Genomic DNA, 23,856 nt, shown 5'->3' on the forward strand with positions numbered 1-23,856 from the left:
TATGCTAGGTTCTGTCCCATGGTATCATTTGCTAAATGAGGACATTAGAAAATACTTAAATGATGTAATATTAAAATACGTTCTTAGAGTAGGAACGAAATGGATATGTAATCTTATTAAGTAGCAGATTTGTATGAAAAATATGATGTAGAAGAAATACTATACATATTAGGATGATGTTATGAAAATTATAAGGAACAATGCAGAAGGGTTACTACTATTGTATGGAAAGCTAAGTGTAAATACAAAAAGACATTGGCTCTGCAAATTAAAGATAACCCAAAAGAATTATATTCAGTTAGGAAAGGAAACGATGAGAAAGAATAACTCTATTGAATGTAGTGTAAGACATGCAGAAGACACTGTTCAACTATTAAGTACCCATTTGCTAAAAGCATAAGAATTCAGCAAACGGGGCCTGATAGAATATGAGCATGGATGCCAAAGACAGTGCAGAATATCTGTATTAAAATTCAGATATCTCACAAGTTAAAATTAATTAAATTAGAGGTAAGAAGTTAATAATATGGAATTTGTAAAGCTGTAGTGAAATGTTTGTTTCTGTATGTTGCAAGCAAGATGTTTTGCAATGATATTCTTATCTTTGGCTACTAGCCTTGCTTGGTTATAATCTAAATATATGTAGATTAAATATTGGAGGCAAATTATAATTTTTTATAAGTTGTCAAAAGTTGTAAGTCTGGTGTTGTTTATCTAAACAAATAGTATTTACGATATTATGTCAATAGCGAGTAAAGTGAAAGTTAACCACTGTATTGCTGAAAGTGATTAAATGAACTTACCTTAGTGCATAAAAGGCTTATAAATGAAGAACTGTTATAATTTCTAGCTGTTTCATTTTAAAAATTATAATTGAATAAACATTTCTGCACTGTGAAGAGAGTATCGTTGTTTCGAGTCCAACACTGAAAAGCAATAATGGCATCACATTACTACTGATGGTGGACTTGAGTGGAAGTTTCTCAGTTGCATATCTGAGCATGCACAGAAGTACAAAGAATGCTACAGAACATTGCTAAGCTTTCAGCTGTCCATGGAGTAGAAAAGGAACACAGTAGGAGAAAACTGTGGTGTTTCTGTGTCTTCAATATATGAAGACTGGACAGAAATAACTACAAAAGTTAGAAATAGAAGACTGAGAGAGAGAGAAAAGGGAGTGTGAAGTTTTTAATAGAATGACTATTAAAAACTTCACACTTATCTCTTTATACAAAGATATCCTGAGAGAGGATATCTTTGTATAAAGAGATAAGTGTGAAGTTTTCAATAGTCATTAATCCAATTGGGTTGATGGACATAGCATTTTTATAATGGTCAGCATGGATTTGTAAAGGATAGGTCCTGTTTTAGTAATTTACTTGCATTTTATGATAGGGTGACAAGTGCGTTAAATAAGGAAGAATCACATACAGTGATTGAAAATGAAAAATGAAATGAGGAATATAGAGTGATATTTAATGTTTAGTGGAAACTAATGAAAGTGTGCAAAGAATAGAATGAAAGAAAAAAAAGGGAAAAAGGGGTGACAAGTGATATTAATGAAAGCTGATATTAAAGAATATCAGCTTTCATTATTCTCAACCATCCTGGAGAAAACTGAATTGGCAATAGGAAGTGGTCAGTTTCCAATTCTAAACAATCCCTGTGTTAAGAACAAATTCTGCTAATTTATTAGCCTTCTTCCATTTACATTGACTGTTTACTTACCAATATAGTAATGACTGAATTAATATTTACTACTGCCAATTCCAGCATTTAAGTCTCCCACCACTAGATAATCTAACCTAATAATCTGACTAGATAATCAGACTACTCTTAATTCTTGCAGAAGGAAGTAATAGCTTACATTTTTTACTTTATTGCCTTCCATTAGGACATATATTCCAATGACAGTCAGTTGTAATGTAATCCTGATTTGTATTATTAATTTTTCTTCTCAAGAAATTAACTACTATCTTGTCTAGGGTTCTATGCTGTGCCATCGATGCTACCATTGCTTTTGTAATCTCATTACTGTAATTAATAACTAAATAAAATTATATAAAATTGTATATAATTATTAATCAGTTTGAGCCTCAACTTTTTCTTTTTAAATATACTATATATATTCTTTTTATTTAAGAGATACTGAGTTTTGAGATGAACACATTAAGTTGTTCATCTTTTGGTTTATGCATTGGATGTTCCAGGTATAAACAAATGCTAATTATATCCTAATACTTCCATTTTGTGTCCTTATTTCTAACCTTATTCGCTGCTTTGTCTTCAATCTTTACATCCATCCATTTTATTTCCTTTTGAGACTTGATAAATTTCCAACCAATTGGTTGCTAATGGAGAAGTAGTAAATCCAGCCACTGGACTGGTGTATCTTACAGCAACTGGACTGGTTTATATTATATTGGCATTTCATCCAATGTCACTGTGACCTAAGCTACCAGTGCCTCTTCCTTTGTGAAAATAGGATGTATCATGAGAAGGTAAGATCAGCAGTTGGGTAGGAGAGGCTAAATGAAATGCATCTATACCATATATATATATATATCCTACATTATTAATATCCTATAACATTTTTATATGACTGAAATGTTTTTTTTCTTTTTAATTCATATCCAAAATCACTTTTCTTCACCTAATCCAAGATCTAAATTATAATTCAAAGTAACAAATAAACACATTCTAATTCCATTCTATAAGCAGATTCTGTTAAAAAAAAAAAAATATATATATATATATACAGGGTGTTCGGGATAAATTTGACATATTTATAATTAATTATATTTTTCCGTAAGTTACATGTATTAACACACACTTCTCTTCATTTAAAAGTTTGGACCCTTCTTCATTCATATACAAGATGTCAGAAAGGATGGATAGCTGGAACCCACCTGAATCATGGAAGAGAATAACTTGTATCATGATGATTCGTGCCCGCCATCAAAATAAGGATATTAGGACTGCTGCCCAATGCTCCCTGAATACAGTAAAAACAATCAGGAATGAACTAGAGACTTGCAATGGTGACTACGAGGATGTAGCAAGAAGAAAGATCCCTAGAAGACGATCTGATTGTGTTCGTACAGCAGAATTCCTCGCAAATCTGCAGGAACAGGTGTTGAAGAACCCTGGCATTGGAATTCGGGCTTTGTTCGTGGAGTTGCTAACTGTAGTCAAGCCCTGGATAACAAGGGTAGCCAATGGTAGGCCGTATGTATGGCAGCAGGATTCGGCCCCTTGCCACACCTCTGGGAAAAGTCAAAAATGGTTGTCTGAAAATTTCTACGACTTCACCAGTCCAAATGTTTGGTCTCCAAACTCCCCAGACCTTAACCCCATGGATTATTTTGTATGGGGCGCAGTTGAAAAAGACACCAATCGCACTTCCAGTAATACAAAAGCCCAGTTAATGGATAAAATTAAAACAGTTTTTGCGGCCCTTCCCAGGGAGACTGTAGCATCAGCTTGTTCGAGGTTCCGAAGCAGAATTGAAGCTGTGATCGATGCTAATGGTGGTTATTTTGAGTAAATCTTGTTGATAGTATTGTAATTAACTCTGCCTGTAATGTTTTTTTGTCAATTCATTAAATTTAATAGATACAAAGAAGATTTTCTTTTTCCTTACGAAACTGTCAAATTTATCCCGAACACCCTGTATATATATATATATAAATGAATAACAAAATCAAATCTTTTTAAGTGATCTGTGATATAATGGGGTAAGAATATATTCTTTAAAAAATGCACAGGTTAATTTAGCTTGGTTAACAAAACATGTCTATCCACAAACCTCCATCTACTATGGAATCATCAGCTGAAAGAGTTAGATTGGGAGCAGCATCTTCTTTATCATCATCATCATCATCATCATCATTTTGAAGTTGTCCCTTCCTCCACAGTTCCAGTTCCTCTGAATAAATATAACAATTATAGGTATCTTAGAATATATATATATAATATAAAATATGAAGAAATATATAGAAACAGCAAAATTAATGTTTCTTAGTTTTTCTTGGTAAATAAAATTATAAAGCACAAGCCAAATACAATTTCAAGTTGATATATCTATATACTAAATATAATTATAACTGATAAAATTTATTTAAAATATGAAATACTTAAAATTTTATAAAATTAAAAACTAATCATTTATTAAAAATTTATATCTCTTCTATATAAAAATTAAGGACCATCTTCTTGCAAAAATGGTATAGGAGTGGTTTGGGTTTATTATTATTATTATTCAGGTCCTTAATGGAGTCACAAGACTCATCATGGGAGGCTCATCCTAGATAACACTATCATACTGTTCATTAACTACCATACTGGCTTGGATGTGTATAAACGTCAATAATTACATAGATGTAAAGTGTCCATTGAAATCAAAATAAGTATTGGACATTATAGAAAAAACAATACTGATATGAAGCATATATTTTTGATATATTTCATTCTTATAGCTGATCGGATGGTTAAACTCATTCACCAGCTATGTTCTCACCATCCTATCAGGCAATGTATTTCAAGGTACAACCATCTTTCTTGAGAGAAGGGGAAAAAAAAAAGCAATTTCCCATACTCCTACTCATTGCTGCATTTGCAACTTCCAGTGATGACTACTTGTGAAAGATCTCTGTGTCCATGTTTCAGAAAATATTTACAGAAGTTTAAATATCGTAATCACATCACTATTTTATTTTCTATCTATTAAACTCTGCAGTTTACATGTCCTCAGTATATCCTCATAAGTAACAATATACAGTCCTGATATCATTTTATCTACCTCTGGACCATCTCTGTCTAAGGTTAATTTACCCCTTCAAATATTGGTGACCAAATCTGAGCACAATAATCTACATGTAGTTAAGATCCAGATCTGATCAGGACTTCATACAATGAAATTCTATCTCTTTTGGTCAACATCCTTCTCAATGAAGGACTCCTCTAGGACATATTGCAAAACTGGGTTAACTTCCCAGTTTTGCAATATGTCCTCTAATCATATTTCTATAGATCATGAATGTCAGATTCCTGACATTCTCTACTTCTGGAATGAGGAGTTAGCTGGAAAAGAGATCAATGCAGCTTGGGAGATTTTCAAAAACTATCTAGTAGATGCAATGTCTAAATGTATTCCAAGGGTGAGAAGGTTAAATAAGATAGGTGTGAAATGGATGAATAAACAGATTAAGCATGCGATACAGAGAAAAAGGCATTATGGAGGCAGCATAAGAGAAGTGGAAATAACCAATTACAAAGACCAAGCAAGGTGGGTGACTTGGTTGGTGAGGGTAGCTAAAGATAGGTATGAACAGCAGTTAGCTAATGAAGCCAAATAGAATCCTAAGGAGTTCTTTTGATATGTAGCCAGCAAAATAAAGAATGATTATGGAAGGATGACATTGATTTGAGAAAATGGTATAAAGTCAGCTGTTGCAGAATGTGTGGTGGAGACACTTAATGAGCAGTTCATAAAGGTCTTTCAATCTTGTGAATGTGATTTCATGGAGAGATTGAGAGCAGTTGATGATGGGGAGGAGAGACTGACTGTAAATGAGCAAGAGGTGTATGGGGAGTTGAGCAAACTAGATGTAAATAAGGCTGTGGGACTTGATAATATATCACCATGTATTCTGAAGGAATGTGCTAGGGAGTTGACCATGCCTTGACATATTTTTTAATACGAGTCTTGCACTGGGTCAAGTTCCTAAGGAGTGGAAGGAGGGCAAGATTGTGCAACTTCATAAAGGAGGTGATAGAACTCATGCATCAAATTATAGGCCTATCAGATGTTGTAGTTAAGTTGTTGGAGAAGCTTGTGAGAACTAGGATCCAGAATTGGGTTGACAAAAATGGTATTATCGTTGATGGACAGCATGGATTTGCTAAAGGGAGGTCATGTTTTAGTAATCTACTTACTTATTACAATAAGGTGACAGCTTCCTTGGACAGAGGAGAAAGATACATAGTAATATACTTAGATATAAAGAGCCAATAGGCTTCATTTCAGCGATGTAACATTCTCTTTATATTTAAATAATTTAATGGATGCACCTTTTTGACAACTTGCAATGTTACATCGCCGAAATGAAGCCTATTGGCTCTCTATATTTAAATAATTTAACATGTGCACCTTTTTGACAACTCGTATATAAGTTCTTTTCGCTATACCTTAGTATTAATTTGGTCTGCCTACTCACTGATGAGACCTCAATAAAGGTCGAAACCGGTCTGGGTAGTGACCTCCAACCATAATGTATAACATCATACATCTCTTAGGAGATGTGTTTTACATTATGGAAAATACTAAGAATAGTGATCAGAGCTTTACCCACCTTTGCTACGAGTTGCCCTAGTTTGTACTACGTGCTTTAGTGTACGCTAGTAGTCGCTGATACTTTTATAGTTTACTATATTCGGCATGAAACTCTTTGATTCTGATCTTTGAGTTTCTTATTCAGTTTTAAAACGATGTGGGATTTAATTTAATATCCCCTTAATTTAAAGAATATACTTAGATTTCGCAAAGGCTTTTGATAGATTACTGCATAATAAGTTGATAGTCAAACTAGAGGGATGAGGTTGGATATTAGATTGGAGACTGACTATCTGATAGGTATCAACAAGTTGTGTATGGGGGAGTGATATCCACTAGTGGTGTGCTTCAGGGGTCTGTTTTAGGGCCATTACTGTTTAATTTGTTTATTAATGATATTGTTGAAGATTTGGATGGAGATATTCAGTTGTTTGCAGATGATGCAGAGTTGGAACGAACCATGAAGAGTAGAGAAGATGTTGTGGCCTTACAAGAAGACTTGAATAAATTGAGTGATTGGGCACGGGAATGGGGATGCGAGTTCAATGTTGCAAAATGTAAGGTTTTAAAATTTGGAAATCAAACATGGGATGCAGAATTTATGCTTGGTGAGGATATATTGTCGGAGGTGGAGGAAATAAGAGATCTGGTTGTGATAGTGGATAAGGATCTGAAATTTAGGGGACACATCCTATTATCTGATTACTAGTCTAGAGGATCTAGACTAGTAATCAGATTCTCTAATCATAAGACCAAATTCATAGCTTTTGAACAACCTCATATATCCTCTAGTGTATGTTGCCTAAGATATTTGTCTCTCAAGAATTCCAGAAATTCCAATCTGCTATTGTTATGTGCTGTTTCTGCTTCCCAATTTATGCTGCTATAAATCAAATTTCTGATAATTTCTTTTGTGCTTGACAATCTAAATTGCCTAAATGTCTTTTCCTCTTGATCTCCTGTGTTCCCTGGCCTATAGCAACATCCCATTAAATATCCTGTCCTGCTTGCCTTCACCTCAGCCCATGCACTCTGAAAACCATTAGTGTTATTTTCCTCCATATTCTCCACTCTGAGAGGACACAACTTATCACTACTTAAGTAAGCGATGAGTTGTGTCTTTTCCACCAGTCCATTTAATCTTCCTATCCTACTAAATATGCTATATTCTTCTACTTCCCTTGCTGTTGAGACATCTTCTCCTGTCAACCACATTTTACTGATTCCAAAAATCTTTGGAGAAGCCCAGTAGAATGCCTGTGACTAATGGCATGCCACAGGACTCTGTTCTTGGGTGTCATTACTGTTTAATTTGTACATGAACAATATAGGAGAGGATGTGAGAGGAACTATTCAGTCATAAGCCAATGATGTAAAATTGGGTGAGCAATAGTCAGTAAAGATGATGTTAAAAGTTTGCAGAATGATTTAGATAGACTGTCAGAATGGGCAAGGAGAATTGATGTCAGTTTAATGTGGCAAGGTGTAAGGTTATGTATTTTGGGATGTAAAGATTACCAACTGTATACCGCCTTGATAGAACTGTCCTCCAGTAAATTGGAGGTATTGGTGGCCAGGCAGTTAGAGAGTTCAGGAAGTATATTGCAAAAGTGGCTAAAACAGCTAATCAGATTATTCGGTTACTGATGAATGCCCTGATAAGCAGAGATAAGCAGGTTATTATACCTCTTTGTAGGGCCTTAGTAAGATTCCCCATATTGACTACTGTATACAGATTTGGTCTCCTGGGTTATTGGGGGTGAGGATCCAGAGTCACTAACCAAGATGGTAGCAGGTCCATGGAATGAACTTTATGAGGAGAGGTTGAAGATTTGGGTTACAGAAATTGGTTGTCAGGCAGAAAAAGAGGTGATATGTTTGAGAAACAAATAGTAATTTGAATGTCTCAATCAGGTCTGGTGGTGGTGGGAGAACTAAGGGTGCAAAATTGAGCAAGAGTGTAGTTAGCAGGGTGTGAGGACTAGATTTTTTGTTTGGAGAGTGATGAACGAGTGCAATAGGTTTTCCAGAGTCTGCTGTGGGTGCCATAACTATGAATGAGTTCAAAAAAAGTATGACAGATATTGCACAGATGTTTGATAGTACGTGGTATAATGTTTAGGGCCTTACTTGTTAAAAGTAAGGACTCCGTGTGGTTGCCCATATAATAATAATAATAATATATTTGTGTGTTTTCTTCTAGCCAGTTTTCCATTTTGAGAGATGATAAACCAGAGTTTCCAGGAGGGAAAATGTCTGGAAACTCAGCTTGCCTTGTGAATAAAACTGGCTAACTCAACTCTACTTGATTTTAAATGAAGATGAGTTAGGGATTCAAACCCAGGTTTTTCCAACTGTTAATACCAGTTGAGTTACATAGGTCTCTCTTTTAACTTGCTATGCATTATGCAAAGGATCACTATCCAAAGCAGTTTGAACCTTTATTGAGGAACCTTTGTTTTTCTGATGCAAAGTATTTTAGTAACATGAGCTCTGCACTAATTTGGGTGGAAGCATATCATTAGTTGGCATACCAATGGTATTTTGAGCTGAAAGATAAGTGGCATATTAAAAATAATTAATAATATTGAATTCATTTGTAGTGGCTCATATTTTTATGAATGTTTCCTTGTCCGCTTTCAAGCAATTTGTGTGTGTGTTTTATTAACAATCACCTTTGTTACATATGTTATATACTACTATACAATACAATAGTATATTATATACTATTGTATTGTATTGTATAATACAATACAATACAATATTATTATATTGGTTAGTGTTTGTTGTGTTGAGTAGCAGATGCAGTACACATTTGCTCAGCTAAAGTTATTATTCTTTAGTAGATATTGGCGATATTGTTATATATATTTGGTGGTATTTTGTTCGTTTTGACTGTGTAGTTAAGTCATCTATTATTAAGTGATATTTTCCAAATCGTTTTTCATTATGGAAATGATATGCATGAGAAAAATGGCGACCAAGATATCATTGTTGGCCGATATCAACACACAGGATTTAGTTGAATGTATTGTGTGTTTGATGTATTTGTTACCAATGGTTTGTGGTATGAAAGCGAGAATGGAGAAAATAGTCGTTGAAAATGTTTTGTAAATGAATGCAAGTAATGCGAGTTGTGAAAGAATGAAGTGACTGATAATAAAGATATAAGGCAGGATTTTCAAGGTGTCGCGGAAAATGCAGTAGTGGAAGCAGCGAGGACTAGGTCCTCCCTGCTTCCGCTGAATTACTGAATGTCAGTAATAGTGCACAAAATATGGCTATGAGTTTGAAGGAAGTGGTTGAAAGCAATGCAGATGATGAGATGCTAGTGCGGAAAGAAATTACATGCTTACATAGACTCATTCACAGGACAAAACTAGAGCTCAAGCAACTGGAGAAATGACTGGCGAGTTGTAAGGAAGGACGGAGGATGAATGAGAAATGCATAAAAGTGTGAGAGACTGGGAAAAAACAGATAGTACTGTATGGAGATTCAATGATAAGAGGTACTTAACAAGAAAGTGATGAAAGCATGTTTCCCAGGTGTGAAGATAAAGGATGTTAGTGATGCTGTAAGTATGCAGAAGAATGGAGCAAATGAGTTGATTGTATTGACTAGCAGAAATGATTTGAAAGGTGAGAAATAGGCAATGAGAGAAGAAAGAGTTGTTAGTGAAAGCAAAAATGAAGAGCAAGAAAGTAAAGATTGTGTGTCTGCTGCCTCAGTATCACAGAACAGAACTGAGAAGATGGGCCATGATTGCCAATGAGAAGATTGTGCAAGAGGAATGGTGTGCAGTTTATTGATGTATGGAATGAGTTTGATGAACGAAAGGACTTGTTTATGCATGACAGACTACATTTGAATGGTTTTAGAGTTAGATGTATGGAGAAAGTGTTGTTTAGTAATGATTATAAGGCTGGTGATTATGAGAGACTCAGAAGTCATCTTGGACAAGTTCCATGGCTTGTGAAGCTGCAAAGAAAGAATGTCAGTATTGCATGGCAAGTGGTCAGAGATTGCTTGAAGATAGCAGTATCAGTATCCCAAGGTCAGGAGGACAAACCAAGTTGGAATTAAGTGGATGAGTATTGATATAAAGTGAGAGATGCAAAAAAAGAAAACATTGTGGAGGAAATATAAAGAAAAAAGTGATCAGTATACTTATAAGTAGTACAAAGTGCAAGCAAGAAGGGTGACTAGTATGGTAAGGAAGGCCAAATCAGACTATGAGAGAGAATTAGGCAAACAGGCCAAAGTAAACCCAAAAGAGTTTTTTCATTAAGTAGCAAGTAAGAGGGAAAATGACTATGGTAGAATGACTTTAAACAATGCTCATGGTATGGCAGGAATAAATGATATGGCAATGATAAGCGTAGTATGCTAGGCGATATGAAATAGTTTCTGGCACAAGTGAATGAGAACAGTGATAGAGTAAGGATTGTGAGTCTACTGCCATGAATGGTGAAGTGAGTAGAGAAGAAGGGCCATGATTGTGTTGCATAGGTTGTGCAGGAGAAATGGTGCAAAGTTCGTTGATGTATGGAATGAGTCTGATGTAAGGTTGATGATGCATCTGAATAGATTTGGAGTTAGATGTCTTGAAAAAGTATAATTTAGTGAGAGCTCAAAAAAATAGAATTAAGGAAATTAGAGGTTTTTTTTTTTTTTTAATTTTTTTACTTTTAATGGGAGGGGGAGACACAGGCATGTAGTATGCTCAAGCATCCAGCAAATGAGTGGAAGAATTATCAGGTGATACATATTAAATGTAGCTTCTCGTGTTCAGAAATATAGTGGGAGAAACAATACAAGGTATGAGGGAAGTCATGAGCCAAAGGGAATAATGCAGTTTATATATATACTAATGCAAGATGCATCTGGAATAAGCAGAGGAGTCATTTTTATCATTGGTTAGTTCAACTTGGCCAAAAGTTATAGGCATTAGTGAGAATGGCTGACAGAAAATGATATAGTTATAAGGATAGAATAAATTGGATATAGTATTTTCAGAGAGGATAGAGAAAACAGGATGGAGAGGAGTGGTTTAGCAGGAAGCCAGAGATGTAGAGGGTAGAGCAACTGAGGTTATCTGGTATGAGATAGAGGCCTACAGGAAAATACATAGTTGGTTGCTGCTGAAGGCTGAGAGGGCAAATACGGATGGAATGCATCAGCTGATTATCACAGTGAGAGCAGGATGAGTAGTTATTAAGCAGACCAAACTCTGAAGACACAGACTGGAAGGAGAAACAGTCACTTGAGACAAGCATGCAATGGAGGGAACCAGAGATGCACAAGTGTTGGATTTGGTGAGAGTATCAGAGGACTTGGCTATAATCATGCATGTGAATAAGGAAGGCAATCATTACCTGGGAGACTGCCAGATGTAGAAATTTCAGTTAATAAGAAGTATATGTAGAATTACAAAGCTAGTGATTATGACAAACTGAGAAGTAATCTTGGAGCTATCTCATAGCATAAGAATTGGAGGATAAAGATATTGGCAGTGCATGAGAGATAGTCAAAGGTTTTTGAAGAAAGCAGTGTCAGACTGTATATCCACAGTCTAGAAGATAAACCCCCCTGACTAAATAGGAGTTAAATGAATGAATAGCATCATAAAATGGGAAGTGCAGAATAAGAAAGAGTTGTGGAGGATATTTTAGGGAGAAAGGCAACTATCAAGTAGTACAAGGCACAATCAAGAAGAATGGCCAGTATTGTAAGGAAAGCAAAAGTTTATTATGAGCATAGGCTAGCTGAACAGGCTAAAGAAAATCCCAAAGAGTTCTTTCACTAGTGAGTAAAAGGAAGAACAACTATGGAAGGATAACTTAAACAAGTGCTGATGGCAGAGAGAATGAGTTATTGAGTGATCATTCTTGTCAACCCCCAAGGACATACCAAACATACAGTTGTGATTCAGCAGCTCCCCGTCTTCTAGAGCAGTGCTTCCCAAACTTATGGATGCCAAGGCCCCCTTTGGAAAAATTAAAATATTTCACGGTCCCATCGAAAAAAAAATCATAATATAGACATATATTATTATAATATTTATTGTAATTATATTCAATACAATTTATATTCAAGATTTGGCATTTGTAATCTTTTTTTGTGTTTCTTATTAATACCTTTGAAATGAAACTTATAATGAATAAGCATATATTTAATAATACTCATTAATAGCCAAAATATGCAAGAAGCAAAATTTGTGAACCAATGTGTGATTTTTTCCATTCAAATATAAAAAAGAATGAAAAAGAAATAATAAAAATTAAATATGTTTCTTTTAAGATTTAAAAAAATCTACTAAGTCTTAAAACATTTTAAATTTGTTTTCATTATTTCACAGTCCCCCTCAACAAAACTTATGGCCCCCAAGGGGGCCGCGGCTCACAGTTTGGGAAGCGCTGTTCTAGAGTACAACATTAAAGCAGTTCTGCAGGGCAGCCACCAGACAGTGTATGGAACTAAACCAGATGGTAATGCACTGAAGGCTTCATAATCAGAGTGCATAATCATACTGCTATCTATACAGCCAGGTCATACCTTGATGAAGGCTATGTAATGGTATGCGAAGGATAATGTTGAGGTCATGGTATGGCATGGAGACTGGATACTCTGTATGGGAAATTTCTCTTCAAGTCCATCTCCTCTCACTGTATATGTTACCCTTCTTTTTTTCTCTTCACTTTTGTAATACAGGAATAGGAGTAAAACCTAAATAAATGTAATTTATTACAGTTAAATTAAATAAAACCTCCCTCAAAAAATTTAAAAAATAAAAAAATTCTTCCATATTTACTTTCCTCCAACTTTCATGGTATAAACACCAACCTAAATGATATGCATCATTGCCTGCAGATTAAACTGGTCCAAACCTGATCTGTTTTGATTGACCTGAGATCTCTGTGACAACAACCACAGCCATCTTAATTGTCCAAAGTACCCTATGATTCCTTCCATCACAAGGGTGGTATCTTGTGGCAGAAAGAATTTTTGACTTTCTGTAGCATTCACTGTCTCATCATTTGGTCTCTCTACCATCTCCCCAATTTTGAAAATCATTCTGACCTCTTTAACTTCTTATCCATGAGGCTGGATTTCATAAAATCGAAATTCCCTAACAACAAAGTTAGGGAATTTGGACTGTAAAATTTCTTCTGCAGCAATCCCATAAAATCCTTCTAGTAATGTAAATGTTTCTATTATCCCCCCTCTTTTCTGCCTCTGAACCAACCTTCTGCATCTACAAACCCTCAGTACACAAGATACCATCCTAGAGAGCAGTCTACAGACCAACTCACCTATGAACCCTATCCACTACTTCCTCAGTCCCTAAGAAACTTAAGCGATGAGATCTGTGCACAGTAACTCAGATGTGATCATCTCAGAGCCTTATAAAGAGAAATGAAAGCTTTCTTATCTCTGCTTATTGGTGCTTTTTTTTTTCAATAATCCAGTAATAATCCCATGAGCTACTTGGACTCCTTTTGCAATATGCCTTCTTAACTTCAACTTTCTATCTGCAGCCCTGCAGCCCCCCCCCCCCACTTAACTGATGAAAAACAGTTCCATCAATGGTACAGAGCTTATAATCTGTTCATCTGATATACATAATTTTACACTTTGCCACATTAAACTGGTATCCATTATATTTTTCCCATACTGTCAATCTATTTAAACCATCCAATAAGCTCTCTACATTGCTCTATTACGCCAATTTTGAATTAAACTGAAGTGGTCCATGACCAAAGAAAGAGCCCTGAAGCATGCAACTGGTCATATGATTTCTCATGGATATTCTATCACAAAGAGTTAGATAACCTGAAAACCATTTTCTAAAGATGCCAAATCAGGACTAAGTTGGATGATAGACTCACAGTAGGTTATGAAGTTGTCTACACCTAAAAGCATTCACAAACATCCATGATCTGGTTGGTTGGAAATTGAAGATATTATCCAATTGGCCAAATGACTGTTGGACTGGTCAACTGTGGTCAGGATAGCTGCTTTACTATACTATACTATACTATAATGTCTTCATGAGTTAGCTATCCTCTGAGGTGGATATAATTTTTTTTCCTCCAGACTTAATGTTCCTTATCTAAGGAGATTATCAACTTTAGAAAAATACAATAGATCTCAGAACAGCTTTTTAAGATTTTTAGTTCAATCCATCTTGAAGTAGCATTCTATCAAGCCCTAAAGTTGATTAGGACTGAGCAGAATGAGAGCTCTTGTCACATTCTAGAACTCACAGAGTTTTCTGCTTCTGTGGTGTTTTTTATTCAAACTGGAAGGCTGACTATCACTATATTGAAGAACATCAAGCTCACATGCATTTTTATCAAATTTCACTTGCCTTGTGGAGTATTTTCTGCCATGTGGCTGAAAAAAACACCAGTCTTCCATTTTCTGGTTGAAAGACTATATATAGAAAGTTGTTATGTCCTTCTACATAAACCAGACAGATCTTAATGGAAATGACTGCCTCTACCTTTTTTGATTATAGAAATTTAAAGCTATACAATATTACAACACAGAAGGAAGTGCTGTTTTCTCCTTTTAAGCCTCTAATGTTGGATCATTCTGCATAGCCATCTTCATATATCATTACTGGGTTAAAAGCTATTGCATTTAATACTTTTCCATTATTGAAACTTTAATCCTTCAATAGTTCTAAACAGATTAAATTATTTTTATTATTATTATTATTATTATTATTTCAGACAACTCCAAGGAGTCGACAGACTCATCGAGGGAGGCCCTAAAATCATGTCAAGAATAACTATTTGACATTCGCACAGTATCTATCATACCTCGCCTTGAACTCATTCACAGTCATTGCACCAACAACAGACTTTTGCAGCTTATTCCACTCATTTACCACTCTCCAAGTTAAAAATCTAGCTCTAACACTCTTGCTAACCACATTCTTGCCCGGCTTCCATGTATGGTCCCTAGTCTTCCCACCACTAGTCCTATTCTCAAAAATATCTTCTGAATTAATCTTATAAAAACCCTTCAGTAATTTGAATGTCTCAATAACATCACCCCTTTTCCACTTATCAACCAATTTTTGCAACCCACAAATCTTCAACCTGTTCCATAGACTTGCTATCATCTTGGTCACTCGTCTCTGGATCCTCTCCACTTCCTCCCCATCAAGAAGAAACCCTGGTGCCCAGATCTGGGCACAGTAGTCTAGATGGGGTCCTATGAAGGCTCAATACAGAGGAACAATAACTTGTTTGTCTCTGCTTGTTAAAGTATTTTTCAGCAACCAAGTGATTTGATGAGCTGATTTAGCCACTTTTGCAATGTGCCCCCTAAACTTTGACTCCCTATCCACCAACACTCCCAAATCCCTGGCCTCATCAATCTCCTGGAGTACAGTTCACCAATGTGATACACTGCTGCTAATCTTTTCACCACAAAATGCATAACCTTACACTTTGCCACATTAAATCGACATCCATTTTCCTTAGCCCAGTCCTCCAAACTATCCAAATCATCTTACAAAAATATGACACCCTGTGCACTCACTATTGCTCTATCCAACTTTGCATCATCAGCAAACAAGTGAACACTTCCTCTCAGACTCTTTCCAATATCGTTAATGAACAAATTGAAAAGTAGTGGTCCAAGAACAGAACCCGGTGGTACATCACTAGTCGCAAGCCGTCTTCTGGACTCTACTCCTGAATAAACCACTCTCTGATATCTCTCCATTAACCACCTTCCTATCCATCTCACCAATCCTATATCCATCCCCATATGCTGCAGTTTACTGATTAGAATTCCATGTAGTATCCTGTAAAAGGCTTTAGCAAGGTCCAGTAGAATCACTGTAAACCCATTACCCTTATCCAGTTCAGTCGTCAATGTGTTATAAAATGTGAGCAAGTTACTGAGGCATGATCTACCCTTCACAAAACCATGTTGTCCCCATACAGTATCCCATTTTCATCTATCCAATCCTGTATTTTTCTCTTGACTAATTTCTCCAAGACCTTGCAAACAATTCCTGTTATGCTAATCAGTTGGTAATTTATAACAGCAGTCTTGGAACCTCCTTTATGCAGTGGGACTATTTTCCCCCCTCTTTCCACCCCCTCGGGACTAACCCAGACCCGAGACTCAGATTAAACAGAATGGTCAAGGGTACTGACAGATGAATTGAGATTGAGGTTTTGTAATAGACTACTTACCTCCACCTCATTCACCACAATTCCCGTATAATTGATACTTCATTCATTCCTGGAATGTCACCACCTGGATGATATATTCTTGCAAAGTGCTCACTCAGTAATTCAACTATATCAACTGGTTTGGTTACCTCCCTACCATCGGCATTCTTTAAAATGATTCTGCCATATACATTTTTTCTTTTACTTGCAACATATCGAAAAAACTGTTTGGGATTCTCTTTAGCCTGCAAGGCTAATGTTTTTTCATAATCCGTTTTTGCTTTTCTTACCACACTTGTTACCCTTCTGGCTGCGCTTTATACCATTCATGTGCCTGCCGGTCACCTTTCTCCTTAAATTCCCGCCACAGTTGGTTTTTTTTTTTTTTTGCAGCTTAAGCTTAATGGTGTTATTCATCCATTTAACCCCAACTTGATTTATTATTCGGACTCTAGGTATAGCGTTAGCCATTGCCTCATGCAAACACTTCCTAACCGCCTCCAATGCACTATCAACATCTAGCCCTTGCAGTTTTACATGCCATGGCACTGAACCAATCAAACTCCTAAGCTTGTCATACTTACCAGCCCGATAATTCCTCATGTACCCTGTCTTAATTGTAAATTCCACACCTTTAGTCACCTCCCAAGTCAAGACCCTATGATCACTCTCACCAATTGGTGGCAACATGGTCATGTTCGTTACAGCCAAATTCTCAGATGCAATTACTAGGTCAAGAACTCTCTGACCCCTAGTATTTTCTATTACATGCTGTCGCAGATAGTTATCCCTTAATAATCGCATAAAATCCAATTCCTTCCTCCCATGTGTCCTCTCCTCCTTCCAATCAATGTTACCATAGTTGAAATCACCCATAATAATCACCCTCCTTCCACTCATTTCTTCTATTTGCTTATGCATACTATCTCCACTATCTATTCCATCACCTGGTCTACAGCAGCACCCAACTGTATATTTTGTTCTGCTAGTTTCAATCTCACACCAAATAGCCTCAAATGTGCTCTTTTCTCTATCCTGCAGTTTCACTTCTATTCTCCTTGGCTGTAGCTCATCAGCTATCATCAATAACACTCCTTCTCCCCATTTTATTCTCCCTGTTGCTCCTGAACACACCATACCCTTCATATTCAATCCCACTAGCTATATCATCTTCTGTCAGCTATGTTTCATTTCACTAATGCCAATAACCTGTGGCCTGGAAGTGCCAACCAAGGCCAAAAATTCATCTTTCTTGTTCCTAATACTTCTGGCATTAGTATACATGAATTGCAGAAGCCCATTTGTTCCATCCCTATTTTGATGCCTTATACTTCTGATTCGTAGTCATTCGTACTCGCTTGGGCATATTACACACATTCATACACTCAACTGTCTCCCTAAAGTCTGCATATCTATTCCCTCCCAATAACTCTAGTTTCCCTGATTCTGCACATCCACTTCCACTACATTCGACAACACCTCTTCAAGTCTCCGTACACCAAATCCATTCAAATGTAAACCATCCATCTTATATAAATCCTTTCGCCCATCGCTCCACACCACTCGTCCTGCATAATTCACGCATAAAGTCATTTGCAATTATGGCCCTCCTTCTATACTCTTCACTGTCATACTGAGGCAACAGACTCACCATCCTAACTCTCTCACTCTTCTCTTTTACTGCCTGAAGAAATTCCTTCACATCCTCCCTCATAGCCATTTTTTCTCCTTTCAAATCATTTGAACCTACTACCACTATCAATTCTTTCACTCGCTGCTTTTGCATTCTAATTGACTCGCTAACATCCATAACGTTTGCACCAGGTTGGTACAATTTTGTTAAACTCTCAACTAACACACCTCTTACTAAGGAATCTGCATAGAACACTTGCTCTTTCATTTTGTTTATACTGACTAGCATACTCTTATTTTTTCTATCATACTTTTGCAGTTTATCAGTCGGTACACTCAGTAAATATTTTTGCCAACACCCTAGCTGCCGATTTGCCCTGTGTATCGCTCCACGTAACCGAGCGATCTCACTCATTGCATGTCTCATCATTTTTATTCTCTGATAATTCATTCATTCATTCTGTATGTTTACCTTCATTCTCACTTTCAACGCCACTGTCATAGCTTTCTGGTATTAGCTCGCAAATATCACTATTTTCTAGATTCTCACTTTCAACAACGATATCACTCTCATGACCTGAAACACTCTTTAAATCCTCACATTCTTTACACTTTTTGCACGCATTCACTCCACTATCGTTGTTTAAGCAGACTCCAACCACTCTCCTCAATGCATACATTTTGCAAATGGTACACTGAATCAAATCCTTTAAATTAAAATTTTTAGACAAAGATGGCGACCTGGACGCCATCTTTGTTGTATTCCTCTTTATGGAGGTCATGTGCACAGATAATCGTATCTATCAATTTACTATTTAAAATACTCAGAAAACACCCAAAAATCACCCAGACATGCTAAAATACGAAAAGTAAACAATACTATGCAAATTCACCAATTATTACTCAAAATGACACTTATCTATTCAGGAGCTTTCCATAAACACTACACACCATGTAAATATATTAAATATTATCAGTCTGTTGTTATTGATTCTTCAATATGTTAATACTTAATCTATTTCTTTATCTCCAAAACAGTACTGAATGATCAAACTGCTTCCTTATAACTAACAACCAAATTTACCTTCTTATCTTATTAAATGCATATGCTCCTTTTCAATTTTTGTCATTTCTCTAACACATCATCCCTTTCTATAAGGAAAAATTCAATTGGTAACATATGTCAACTTTATAATAAAACTGAAGAAATTAGTTAACTGGAATGTTCCCCCTTCTAGAAAGTGGTATGTATTTCATCTTGCAAAGCAAGCAAGCTGGTCAGAAAGCACAGGCTTTCAGGCCAGCTTTTGTGAAAGAATGTTTAGAAAATAGAGATGTGAGCTGTAAGAGGTATGTGAGAGGTATGAGCTATGAGATGCCAAACAATAATATTAGTTCAAATCAATAAAGTAACATTGTGTTCTCAAAACTTTAATTATCTAATATTCTGTAATAATAATTTAAAACCAACATCAACAAAGAAACTTAAAAATTTACTAGATAGTGACTCTGTAAACATGATCAGTTAAAATTAGTTGAAAAATTACCACAAACTATTATCATTTTATACAATAAAACAAATTAAAACATTAAGTACTGATGTAAATTAAGCAATGAAGTACTCTAAAAAAATTCAGAATATGAATTTACGAGTACTTCAAATAATTTTAATTTAAATACTTATTTAACTCACGTTTTTCAACTTCAAGCTTCAATCTCTTATTTTTTATAATAATTTTCCTCTTTAGATCATTTGGACTTGGTAAAGATACTCCTGGTTCCAGCTATAAAGAATCAATAACATATATATATTATTTATTTTATAAAACTGAGAAAAAATATACTTCAAGATATTTTGTATAATATATATATATATATTTTTTCTTTTAATATGAAAGCGAACTCTTAATAGTGGTATTAAGAGTTCGCTTTCTTAAGATTTAAGTTAAGATTTCTTAACTCACCCACAGTTATAACCTATAAGTATTATAGGTTTACAACTTTCATGGGTGGGAATAACACAAAAAAACAGACATGTCACAAAATAATGATGAAGGCTGATATTGTTATGCAATGAGGGATGTATTGCTGATGATAGCAGAAGAACTGCAAACTAACAAAGGTAGAAATTAAATTTAAAAAAGAATAAATTAAAACACTTTTAATTTATAACAGATGTGTCACAAATTATTGATGGAGGATGACACAAGTATAAGATGAGGCACATTATATTTTCAACGAGAATATATACATAACAAGATGATAACAGATGCATTGCTGATAGCAGCAGAAACAAACCAACAAAGGTAGAAATTCAACAGAGAGGACATAAGAACACGAAGACAATGCAAATGAGAAGTTATATGGCATGAATTAACAGGAAAATATATAGTAGGTTGCTATTACAGGCCAAGATTTGCAAAGGTAATGCAGAGGACAATGCATCACTTAACAAATTAGCTCAATGAATGTAAGAGGAGTAATTATTATGGCAGATTGTACTATAAGAATACATATTGAAAGAAGGATAGGGAACATTGGAGAGGAAATGGAATTTAGCAATGACATCCTCTGATGTCATTGCCATATTCAGTATTTTCAGACAATGGGCCTTCTCCATCACATGCTATTTCTAAGAGAAAATAACCTGAAATAGGATGTGATGAAGAAGACCCACTGTCTGAAAATACTGGATATGGCAATGACATCAGAGGATTTCTCCATTATAAAGATAGCCAGTGCTTTCAAATGAATCATGTAGGCTTGACCTGGGAGATGGACAAGCACATGGAGTTTTCAGTTAACAGCAAGTATATGCAGAACTATAGAGTAATTATGACAAATTTAGGCAACAGCATAGAGCAATGCCAAGAGAAGTCTCAAGGGAAAAATGTTAGCAGTGCATGAAAGATAGTCAAGAGATTTTGTTTATCACATTGCATACCTGGTATCAAGAGGAGAGAGTTAAATGAATATCATCATTAAGCAGGAGCTGAAAAAAACAATAATAATTAAAGGGAATGAGGATATCTTATAGACCGTCCAAAGAAGATTTGCAAATCATTATCAAGTGTGTGGAATATGAGATATTAAGCCAGACTGAGGAATACAATTTGCAAAGCCTTGTGAATGGACATGGAATATGAGTGAGAAGTATAAGTTGGTAAGAGGTTCTTATCAGATTAATACCAATCTTTTTCTATTGGCATCCTCAGGGAATACAAACTAGTAAGCTAAAATGAAGGTTACAGACTAGGTTATAACTGATGGTTCTAATTCATACAAAAAATTGGTATTGTGCGTGACAATGTGCGTGTCTCGTTAACATGATTTATTCGTTATGGCTCATGACGTAATTGTTATGAAAGTTCATTTCTTTGATGTTTAATGATCTGATAAAAGTTTTCCAAATTTCTGGTAAAATTAGACCTTGATTCTTGTTTAGGTTTTCAGTTTTACGGACGACTGTAGCTGCTTCTTTAAAGGTTCTTGAATGGTAGTTATCTTCTATGTATGGCATAAGGCTCTTATCCCACTCAATGTGATGGTTAGTAGAGGCAAAGTGGCATGAAAGGCCTGAAATGTCTTGTCTGTATTTCTGACATATCCTATGTGTTCTTTCTTTCTCATTTCAAAGCTTCTAGAGGTCTGACCTACGTAACTAATACCACATGAGCAAGGTATATTATATACTCCAGAGTACTTGAAGAATGGGTGAGGATCTTTCGGTGATCTTAAAAATTTCCGAATAGTGTTGATTGGTTTGAATGCCACTCTGATCTTATGTGGTTTTAAAAGGTTAACTAATTTTTTGGAAAGGTTGCTGACAAAAGGAATCGTAATTGTACTGATGTATTGGACGTCATCACGTTGTCGATGTGGTATATTAGTAAAGAAAATCTTGTTATAGAGTCTTTTTGGGTAACCATTTAAAGAAAGTTCTCTGGATATTGTGGTTAATTCCATTAGTAAGTCATCCTTGTCTGTCATATACTGTATAGCTCTTTTCTTGAGACTACGGATAATGCTAAGTTTCTGAGCTATGTGATGAGCTGAGTTGAAATGGAGGTAACGTCCAGTATTTGTAGGTTTTCTGTATACAGATAGGTTGATACTATTATTGGATTGTTTCTTTATTAAAATGTCAAGGAATGGCAGTTTTTTATCTTTTTCCATTTCTAATGTGAATTTGATGGTATTGTGGAAACTATTGATTTGGTTGAGGTAATTCATTAGTTCTTCTTTCATATGATCCCAAATGATAAAAATGTCATCTACATATCTATACCAAATTTTCGGTTTTGGAATGATCTGGGTTCAGATTTTTTTCTCTAGATCTTCCATGAATAAGTCAGCACAAGGAGGTGATAGGGGGCTACCCATAGCTAATCCAGTGAGTTGTTTGCAGATCGTTTTTTGCCAAATAAAATAGTTAGAAGTTAAAAGTTGTTCCCAAAAAACATCACTACTTTGTTCAATCACTGTTTAACTTCTAACTATTTTATTTCGCAAAAAACGATCTACAAACAACTCACTGGATTAGCTATAGGTAGCCCCCTATCACCTCCTTGTGTTGACTTATTCATGGAAGATCTAGAGAAAAAAATCTGAACCCAGATCATTCCAAAACCGAAAATTTGGTACAGATATGTAGATGACATCTTTATCATTTGGGATCATATGAAAGAAGAACTAATGAATTACCTCAACTAAATCAATAGTTTCCACAATACCATCAAATTCACATTAGAAATGGAAAAAGATAAAAAACTGCCATTCCTTGACATTTTAATAAAGAAACAATCCAATAATAGTATCAACCTATCTGTATACAGAATACCTACAAATACTGGATGTTACCTCCATTTCAACTCAGCTCATCACATAGCTCAGAAACTTAGCATTATCCATAGTCTCAAGAAAAGAGCTATACAGTATACGACAGACAAGGATGACCTACTAATGAAATTAACCACAATATCCAGAGAACTTTCTTTAAATGGTTACCCAAAAAGACTCTATAACAAGATTCTCTTTACTGATATACCACATCGACAACGTGATGACGTCCAATACATCAGTACAATTACGATTCCTTTTGTCAGCAACCTTTCCAAAAAATTAGCTAACCTTTTAAAACCACATAAGATCAGAGTGGCATTCAAACCAATCAACACTATTCAGAAATTTTTAAGATCACGAAAGATCCTCACCCATTCTACAAATACTCTGGAGTATATAATATACCTTGCTCATGTGGTATTAGTTACGTAGGTCAGACCTCTAAAAGCTTTGAAACGAGAAAGAAAGAACACATAGGATATGTCAGAAATAACAGACAAGACATTTCAGGCCTTTCATGCCACTTTGCCTCTACTAACCATCACATTGAGTGGGATAAGAGCCTTATGCCATACATAGAAGATAACTACCATTCAAGAACCTTTAAAGAAGCAGCTACAGTCGTCCGTAAAACTGAAAACCTAAACAAGAATCAAGGTCTAATTTTACCAGAAATTTGGAAAACTTTTATCAGATCATTAAACATCAAAGAAATGAACTTTCATAACAATTACGTCATGAGCCATAACGAATAAATCATGTTAACGAGACACGCACATTGTCACGCACAATACCAATTTTTTGTATGAATTAGAACCATCAGTTATAACCTAGTCTGTAACCTTCAT

General features: G+C 35.4%; 1 protein-coding gene across 1 annotated transcript in view; it reads right to left on the reverse strand.

Moving 5' to 3' along the window:
* Positions 1–23,856, reverse strand: part of LOC150101406 (1-phosphatidylinositol 4,5-bisphosphate phosphodiesterase-like) — a 675,244-nt gene that overhangs the window by 319,017 nt on the left and 332,371 nt on the right. Inside the window, exons 15-16 of the mRNA XM_090400793.1 lie at positions 19,860–19,950; positions 3,848–3,928 (exon numbers count right to left, since the gene is read on the reverse strand). Coding sequence (XP_090256919.1) covers positions 3,848–3,928; positions 19,860–19,950 — 172 coding nt within the window. The remainder of the gene's footprint in view (positions 1–3,847; positions 3,929–19,859; positions 19,951–23,856) is intronic.

The sequence above is a fragment of the Typopeltis vanoorti genome, chromosome 11, assembly GCF_054136105.1.
Source record: "Typopeltis vanoorti isolate ZY-2024b chromosome 11, IOZ_Tvanoo_1.0, whole genome shotgun sequence".
Taxonomy (NCBI): domain Eukaryota; kingdom Metazoa; phylum Arthropoda; class Arachnida; order Uropygi; family Thelyphonidae; genus Typopeltis; species Typopeltis vanoorti.